Source organism: Solanum stenotomum, chromosome 2 (assembly GCF_019186545.1).
Source record: "Solanum stenotomum isolate F172 chromosome 2, ASM1918654v1, whole genome shotgun sequence".
Classification (NCBI taxonomy): Eukaryota; Viridiplantae; Streptophyta; class Magnoliopsida; order Solanales; family Solanaceae; genus Solanum; species Solanum stenotomum.
Window position 1 is genome coordinate 9,341,183 of NC_064283.1, and position 8,933 is coordinate 9,350,115.

The 8,933-nt window shown below is 36.7% G+C and overlaps 2 protein-coding genes across 2 annotated transcripts; one reads left to right on the forward strand and one right to left on the reverse strand.

The window, feature by feature from the left end:
- Positions 1-940: 940 nt before the first annotated feature.
- LOC125854840 (F-box protein At5g03100-like) lies at positions 941-6,134 on the forward strand. The gene is made up of 4 exons (XM_049534425.1): positions 941-1,882; positions 2,264-2,428; positions 2,837-2,885; positions 5,757-6,134. Exons 1-4 carry the CDS (start codon positions 941-943, stop codon positions 6,053-6,055), a joined length of 1,455 nt encoding a protein of 484 aa, XP_049390382.1. The 3' UTR covers positions 6,056-6,134.
- Positions 6,135-7,716: 1,582 nt separating this feature from the next.
- Positions 7,717-8,796, reverse strand: LOC125854898 (ATP-dependent 6-phosphofructokinase 3-like). Its single transcript, XM_049534497.1, has one exon. The coding sequence runs from the start codon at positions 8,771-8,773 to the stop codon at positions 7,733-7,735; it is 1,041 nt and encodes a 346-aa protein (XP_049390454.1). The 5' UTR covers positions 8,774-8,796; the 3' UTR covers positions 7,717-7,732.
- Between the last annotated feature and the right edge of the window lie 137 nt (positions 8,797-8,933).

Consider the following 8,933-nt stretch of genomic DNA (forward strand, 5'->3'; position numbering starts at 1 on the left):
CTTACAACACATCTCGTGGTACATAACAAAGTTTATTTAGATGTGATATGAGGTGAAGAAAGGATTATCGATATCTAATATGTTCAGGAGTTGCTTGAGTTGTACACATTGTTGGGCTGTTGTATCCTGGAGAAGACAAATCAAGAGTGATACTATTAGATCGGTGTGGATTATGCCGCAGTCAACATGAATCTTCTTAAAGAAAATGAGATATCTATGCCTCAACCTAAATAATTATTTGTTCATTTTTTGTCATTTTATTTGAACTATAATTTATTATATTTGTGGTATATTAAACCAACACCAAATGTTATTATACCTTCGAATTGTACATGCACATTGAGATTTTCTCGCTACTCTCTTGGTTTGATGGTGGATGATGTGATCCTAATGATAGTAACTTGTGTCTTGCAGAACAATTTTTGTGTTGGACAATGGGCATACGATCCTTATTTTCCTAGTGTTGCATTACCCTCATATTTATACCGTTTGTGTTTTCATCTCTTATGTCGTTGGTCTTTAATTTTTGCCCAGTGATAATAGAAGTTCCTTAGAGACTGAAATTATGTTGGAGCATCGTAACTTATAGATATTAGGATATACAAATATGAACTTATACTCTGAGGTAATTTTTTTTAATTAAAAAGGAATAAATTGAAGACCGACATAAAAAATGAGCAAAAATGACAAAAATAGTGTTCACTGATTACTTTCCTATTTTTGAAAAGTTATAATAGTAACAATGCCATTTTATTTACAAACATGTATTAAAACGTAGTCATTTTTAAAATAAAAATTTACACCTAAAAACTAAAGTCGGATCAGATAAACCAAAATAAAAAACACCAATTTTTTGGGAATTCCCAAAAACCCTTCACCTCTTAAAATCACGGATTCGCGCCATTCCAGCAAAAATGTCGGCTCTACTGTGAGAGATCCAATGTCGACGAACGGAGCCCGTGAAGTTGAAAAAACCCTAGATCGTATCAGTAAGTTGCCGGACGCAGTTCTCATACAAATTCTCTCGCTTCTGCCGACGAAAGATGCCGTCGCATCATGTGTTCTCTCAAAAAGGTGGCGTTATCTCTGTAATTCAATTGATAATTTCCATTTCGATGGTTGTAGCTACTACAACAATGTAGAAAATTTCGTATTTCTAGTGGATCATGTTTTATCTCATTGCACTTGTTCCAAAATCAAAAAATTCCAACTCATTTTACCTTATAACTCTGAGTGGAACTTTGATTTGAGTATCAGCCGATGGATGAATTTTGCTGTGGAAAGAAAAGTGGAAGATGTTGTATTGTGTTTATGTGATGACAATTTCACTTTCGAATTGCCTATATCTATCTGTACTTGTTCCTCATTGATTACATTGGATTGGAGCTGTTGTGCGATTGATAAAGAATCGGTTATACAGTGGAAGTCGTTGAAGAGCCTAAAGTTGAACTATGTTTTTATAGATAATGATGATCTCGCGAAGATTTTGTCAGGTTGTCCTGCTTTGGAAACTCTGGAGTTGTCTTTATTTGAAGGTTTTCGCCGTCTAGAAATCACTTCTTCGAATTTAAAGAGACTATCATTAGGAAGCTACTGGTGGTTTTATGGCAGAGCTGATGAACATTTGGAAATTATTGCCCCGTATCTTCAGCATTTGGAAATTTCAGGAGACCTTGATTATCTCAAGTGTAAGCTAGTAAATGTCTCCTCTTTGGTTACTGCTACACTTACTTTTAACATTACATGTATAACTGAGATCGAGGGGTTTGCTGACGAAGATGGTTGTAGTGATTATCATCAAGGTTTTAGAAATCTCGTTCTGGACTATCTTCAAAAACTAAGTTATGCAACTGAGCTAACAATTGGACGCTGGTTTGCAGAGGTTTGTTTTCATGTCAAAAGACCTTATTCTCTATTTAAGTTCAAGTGAAAATTGCGGAATGTAAACTTGTGAAAGAGAAGAGCCTTCAGAATCTAATAAAATTATGAACTTCTGTATACACGAAAATTTTAGTGAGAATATGTTTTGATCGACTAACTGAATTTTTTATCCATATAAATTGATCTTTCTCTTCGCCTTTTGTGGTCTTCCTATCTACTCTTTGAAGTTGGGATATTTTTAGAAACTATATTTTCTGCATTGCTATTCATTAAAGTGGTTAGATTAACAATTATAAAGTACATAAATTTGTCATAGCACTATTTTTTTTGTGGATTATTTTTTCTCTATCCTTTACTAATTTCTTTGAAATTATTTCACTAGGTCGTGTTCATGTTGCGACTCGAAGGTGTGTCGCTACCAAAATTGAGATGCAAGTGTCTAACTTTAGAGATGTACGTGACAAAGAATAATTTGTATGGAGCAGCTAGCCTTTTGCAGAACTCGCCTCTTTTGGAGACACTCAACATACCCTTGAGAGCTAGAGCTGTAATTTCTCGCAATTTATGCTTTGCTTTTAAATCTTTGGTTTTTTAAGTTTTAAGAACTCCCCAGCCCCAACCTCACCAGTTCAAATATTTTCTTAAGGAGGATGGAAATATTAATTTAATTAACACTGAGAATTTTTTTTGTCACTGTAGTTGCTTTCTATCTGGTAAATGTACTTAGAAAGCAATGGTTACAAACTAAGCCTTGTTTTACTTCTCATCTACTGCTTGAGCATATCTGGTAGGGATAAGATATTGTAATCAATTGCTGAGAACTGTTCAAGGTTTGTGGCTTCTGAAAATTATTCTATATTAGACTATTGCAAATGCACTTCCTTTTTGTGTTACATGGTATATTCCCATTTCTGTTGTGGATCTCCATTTGATTCTGATTATATTATCTACACAGTTTAATGATTTCCGCTGCCAACTTGAGCTACGTTATTTGGACAAAGGACGTCATATAATCTTGCAGAGTTGGATTTCAAACGCTGTGTTTCCCAATCTCAAGAATGTTACGTTTGATGCCTGCATATATGAATGTAGAAAAAAGTGGTTTGGAGGGGGCAATGACAAGCTTTTTGAACTTTCAGTATTTCTACTAAAGAATGCAACGGCTTTGAAGAAGTTTGTCATTGTATCAAAGAGGAGAATCTGCAGGGAATGTTCAGAGAGCTGTGTGTCCCAATATTTATCAGGATTGGCTAAGAAATTGTTAGACAGCCCAAGATCATCTAAGAAGCTTTTGATTATTTACCAAGAGTCTGCTTTGGATTGACTAGAGTAGAAGTTTTGTTTTGGCATACTAGAAATGTCACTGTATATTGTAGCTTTTGATTTACTGCAGATGTAAATTATTAACTTGTGGCATTCTAGTCGTTGCATATATATGTGTTTGTAATTTTCTTGCAAAACTGTTGTTTTCTTGTAACTGTCGAGATCGGCAAACCTACAAGACATGTTTATTTACTTAAGACATAAGTTGGTATTTTGTCTTTTTAACTTCATCAAACTCTGGCTTGAGGAACTCTCCTGCAACATTATTTCAATGTTATCTAGCCAAGAAGAGATGTCAGCTGTAGATGATGTTTACTTCATTTTCCCTCTGTTTTCTTATCAGCTTATTCTGTCTTATTTTCTTTGATTTGAGGGCAACCTTCACATGGCACCTAGGAATGATAACGAGGCAGGGCTGGTCTGTCCTTTTGTGTGTGGTGCGGGTTGAAGCAATTTTTTTGAAAATCATAAGCGGGGTGGGTTGGGTGGTATGTGCCTAAATGCAAACTAATCAGGTGTACAGGCTTAAATAGGTTTAGTAACCGTTCTTCTCAATTTTGAGCCATAACTCAGAGCAAAACAATGGATTCCCGCAGTAATTGCCCAGCGTCAAAGAAACAAAAGAAGAGTGTCGTCGGAGTTGAAGAAACCGTCGACCGAGTCAATGATTTACAAAAGAAGAGTGTCGCCGGAGTCGAAGAAACCGTCGACCGAATCGGTGATTTGCCAGACTCTCTTCTTATTCAGATTCTCTCTCTTTTGCCTACCAAGGATGCCTTCACAACCTCTATTCTCTCGAAAAGGTGGCAGTATCTCTGGACTTCAATTGATAACTTCGTTTTTAATTGTAGCAATTATGGAGAAAATTTCGTACCCTTTGTTGATTATGTATTAGCTCATTCCGATTCTCCCAAAATTAAAAAATTTGAACTCGACTACCAATCTCAAATCAGCCAATGGCTTAGTTTTGCTGTTAAAAGAAAAGTGGAACATGTTGTACTCTGGTCCACTGATTTAATGCCGGACGAATGCACATTGACTCAATCTTTCTGTGCATGTTCGTCGTTGATATCATTAGTTTTGGGTCGAATTAAGTTTGATGTTGATGTGGTCATAGCCTGGAAGTCTCTAACGAGCATAAAGTTGGGGAATTTGTTTTTAGACAATGACAAAATCGCAAACTTATTGTCAGGATGTCCTGCATTGGAAACTATGGAATTATATGATTTAGTTTTGCTTAAGGGTGCTTGTCGCATGGAAATTTCGTCTTGAAAATTAAAGACATTGAAGCTGAAAGGTCATTGGAAAATAGGTCTTCAATTTTATCGTCGTATTTTGGAAATATATGCCCCATATCTTCAGCATTTGGAAATTTCAGGAGATCTTTATGATCTCAGGTGTATACTTTTTGATGTGTCCTCCGTTGTTGCTGCTAAGCTTAGCTTCAACGTTATGTGTATCAAAGACATCCTAGATGATCATTGTCAGGAATTTGATCCTCATGAAGACAGTTGTAGTTACTATCATCATTTCCTCAAGACCCTCATCCACACTTATCTTCTAGCGTTCCGTAATGCAAACGAGTTAACAATTGGAGCTTTGTTCGCAGAGGTTTGTTTCTATCTCAGAGTCCCATTCTCTGTTTGTTCAAATTACTGGATTATTTGCAGAAACTTGTTGCCTTTTTATGCGTTTTAGTCAACTTTCTGATGTTGGATATTTCTTGTCATATCGGCAAAAGAAATATCTGAAAACCAGGATTCTTGTGTGTCGATGTTGCTTAAAGTGTTTAGATGATTTGATTTGTCACATAACTTTTCTTGCTGTGGAGTACTTCCTTTTTGTTGTTATTGTTTTCTCCATTCTTTATATTATTAGTTTAATTGGAATTGTTGCACCAGGTTCTGTGTATGTTGCAGTTCCAAGGGATTCCGCTTCCAGAATTGAAATGCAAATATCTGACTCTAGAGTTGCATGAGGAGAAGTTTAGTTTGTATGGAGTTGCTGGCCTTCTGCGAGCATCACCTCATGTAGAGACACTCAACATAGATATATCAACGGTGGCACTCGACAAAGATATATCAACAGATCATGTAACTTCCTGGAACTTCCTCTCTTCTTTTTACATCCATTCATTTTATGAAGTTTAACCACCCCCCTGAAAATGTTTCTGAAGGAGAATTTTAATATCTTTAAATATCAGTAAGAAGTTTACTTTTTTCAATGCAAAGCTTCACGTTAATAGATTGATGTTGTTGGTTTCTTTACGGCAAATGAGCTCTGAAACGAAAAGGGTTTAGTACCATCTCTCTTTGCTTGGGTTACATACGCCATGAATCTTTAAGATATGAACATCATAATCTTTTTACAAGTACCATTTAGATTTGTTGGTTCTGAAATTTTCTGTACCGAACACTTCTACTGTGAAATCATTTTTGTCACTTCTGTGCAACGTCCATTAGGGTAACCTGCATTTGGTCCTAATTATGTTCTCTGTCTCTAGCTCGAAGATTCCCATTGCTGCTTTGAGTTAGCATATTTGGCCAAAGGAGATGATATTGATTTGCAAAGTTGGATTTCAAGCTTTGGGTTCCCCAACCTGAAGAATGTTAAGATTATCAGCTCCTCCGGAGTGTGCTTTAAGGATCATTTCAAACAGGGCTTTGACAAGCTTTTGAAACTTTCAGAATGTCTGTTAAAGAATGCAACGGTGTTGGAGAAGTTCGTGATATCAAAGAGCATAAAGTGTGAGATATGTTCAATCAACTGTGTGTCCACAAGTTTATCTCAAATGGCTGAGAAATTGTTAGGTTGCCCAAGATCCTCCACAAATTGTATGATTATCTACTAGGAGTGAGCTTTTCATGACTAGACTGCAAGTAGTTTTCTATCTTAGGATACAAGAGATGTTACCTTGTATTGAGTTTTTGATAAAGATTCCGCGCAATCATGAAACTTTATGATATATAGTGTACGTTTTGCTACCTTGCTTCGTCAATAGCATCGAGGTCTATGATTGTGTAAAGATTCCGATTTTGTTTTTTTTTTCTTGGAAAGGAGGAGATCTACGTTATTTGTTTACTTCAAATAATTTTTAGCAGTTGTGATTGACGCTTTCAGTTCTATTGAACCATTATATTTGGCTTTAAGTCACATAGGAATGTTTGATCAGATCTCTTTGTTTGATTCGCCTGAAATCTCCATTCTTCAGGCAGAATTTAGATGGCCGAGACAGTGACAAGGGGTTTCGAAAATTTATGAAACATGTGAGAAATAGTTTCTATTTTGCCTTTGTTTTCGGTAGATTAGCTACCGATTTGTTTTGTTAACAGGATATAGACCAATTTAATGAACTTTGCAAAAATGTCAGGTGATAGTGGAATCCTTGACACAGACGATTCAAAATTTATGCATTAAGCTTCACTAGTATACATAAATAGCCTAGCTGCAAGGTACTTTTAAAAAAATGAGGCAAATGTGTTATTTGCAGTTTTGATGATTTGACAAATCAAGGGACCTTGTAAAGGGAGCTGATCCTTGTGTCGATATGAACACAAATGACAAGCTGGAAAAAGTACAAAAGTTTGGTGAGGTTGGTGCACAGTCTCCAAGTGTGACAGAATCCTCAGCCAATAGCATGGCCTCGAAGGTTGTGTCTATCCTTCATAAGGTCATCCTCTATAGACACAACCTTAGTTTTTGCATTCCTGAAATTCTCAAGAACTCAAGCAAAAACCACTCCTTTCAAGAAGTATTCTCCTCAAGAGCAATAGGGACCTGATAGAGCTGCTTGCGTCTTAGTTGTCTTAGGTTTTTACTTCCGTGCTTAAGTTGTAAATCTATTCCTAAGTTATAAAGGAAATAGATCTTTTGTTCAGTTCATCCTAAAGTCTAAGTCAATTGTGATTAACTGATTTAGTGGGCAGCAGTGTTGCTGCTTAATCAAATTCTAAGTCATCTAGTTAGGTGGTTTAGTGGGCAACCTTGTGTGTTGCTTAGTTAAAGTCTAAGTTATCAGGTGTTGGGCAGCTTGGCAATAGTGTTATTGCTTAGTTGTTCTCTTTGTAGTAGAGTTGCTACATTGAGGGGGAAGGGATTTAGAGGTAAATTCCTAGGTTGCAAGCAGTTGTAATCTGAATTGTTGCTCCGTTTGAGAGAAATGGAGTTGGGTTGAAAAGACTGTGAGGACAGGTCGTGGTTTTCACCGCCCTTGAGCTAGGAGGTTTTCACGTTAATTGATTGCGTTGTTTTCTCTACTGTTTGTACTTGCATTATTGTTATTACTGTGTCACTGTTAGTGGACGCATACATTCCAACAAAATGGCTGCAAGTTAAAATGCAATGTACTAGACAAATCTGAAATATAATGAACGAAAATGTTGGATTATTGGTTTCGTTCAGTAAAACGATTTTATTGAAAACTATGTACAATTTATTGAGATTACAGAAGTGTAGGATTCTCTCACAAAATGTCAAACTACCGTTACAAGGGACCATATTATATGTATAATGTTCAAAAAGTTACTAATTAGCAAGGATTTGTTTCTTCGTCTGATAATTGAGTAGGTGGTTCTTCGTCCTTGTTTGCTTCAATTATATCGGCTGATCTCGTTGTTGACAAGAAGCTAGGTTGATTGGTTGAAGATAGAAGTTGCGCCCACATCATGTCCGTAATGTCAACCTTGTTTTGCTTCTCAGTGATCCTATCAAAGGGTATGTAAGCATGTGTGTTGTTGACAGGACCAACCGTAAAGCCTGTGTACCCAGCCATTGCTCCATGTACAGCACTTTGAGCAAGAAGAGTGCAATACACATTATCAGATGCATTACTTGCAATAGCCCGAATCATGTATGTCGGATCTATATATTTAAGATTGATCATCATCTTCTTTTCTTTCGAAAAATGCTCCTTTATCTTTTTCGATATCCACAAACCAACATCAACTTGTTCATCATCTTGTCCGGCACCTTCAGCTACAACTATAACCATGTGTCCATTCTCTTTCAGCCTTTGTTCTATATACTCAAACACTCCACCACGTCCTTCAAGATAGTAATCAGATTCTGGAATCAAACAACAATCAACATCTCGACTAGCAAGACTAGCATACATCGCTATGAAACCACTATTCCGTCCCATTAACTTCACAACCCCAATTCCATTCTCAAAACTCGTAGCTTCAACATGAGCAGCATTAATAGCACGTTGGGCTTCCTCAACTGCAGAATCAAAACCAAAAGACTTGTCAATAACTGGTATATCATTATCGATTGTCTTGGGGATTCCAACAACTGCAACATTCAGACCACGCCTTGTAATTTCCTCAAATAACACCGATGCTCCTTTCTGTGTTCCATCTCCTCCAATTATATAAACCTGATTGATACCCCGATCCTGAATGCTATCAACTATTTTCTTCGTAACATGACCTCCTCGAGATGACCCAAGAATCGTTCCACCACGTTTATGGATATCATTCACAACCTTAGGTGTCAAAGGAATCGTGTTTTTGGAATAGAAACCTCGATATCCTCCATCTATCCCCATCACTCTTGTTACACCATACATAGAGTATAGGCCACATACTAATTCCCTGATAACTGTATTGAGACCAGGACATAAACCTCCACATGTTACAATACATGCATTAACATCATCCGGCTTAAAATAAACGTTTTGGGAAGGACCAGCTCGACGAAAATGTATCCCTCTTGAACTATTCTTGCGG

Coding starts and splice junctions, on each gene's coding strand:
- LOC125854840 (XM_049534425.1), top strand. CDS start 941: ATGTCGACGAACGGAGCCCGTGAAGTTGAAAAAACCCTAGATCGTATC. Junction 1,883..2,263: donor TTGGACGCTGGTTTGCAGAG/GTTTGTTTTCAT, acceptor TTATTTCACTAG/GTCGTGTTCATGTTGCGACT. Junction 2,886..5,756: donor ACGTTATTTGGACAAAGGAC/GTCATATAATCT, acceptor TGGCCAAAGGAG/ATGATATTGATTTGCAAAGT.
- LOC125854898 (XM_049534497.1), bottom strand. CDS start 8,773: ATGTATGGTGTAACAAGAGTGATGGGGATAGATGGAGGATATCGAGGT.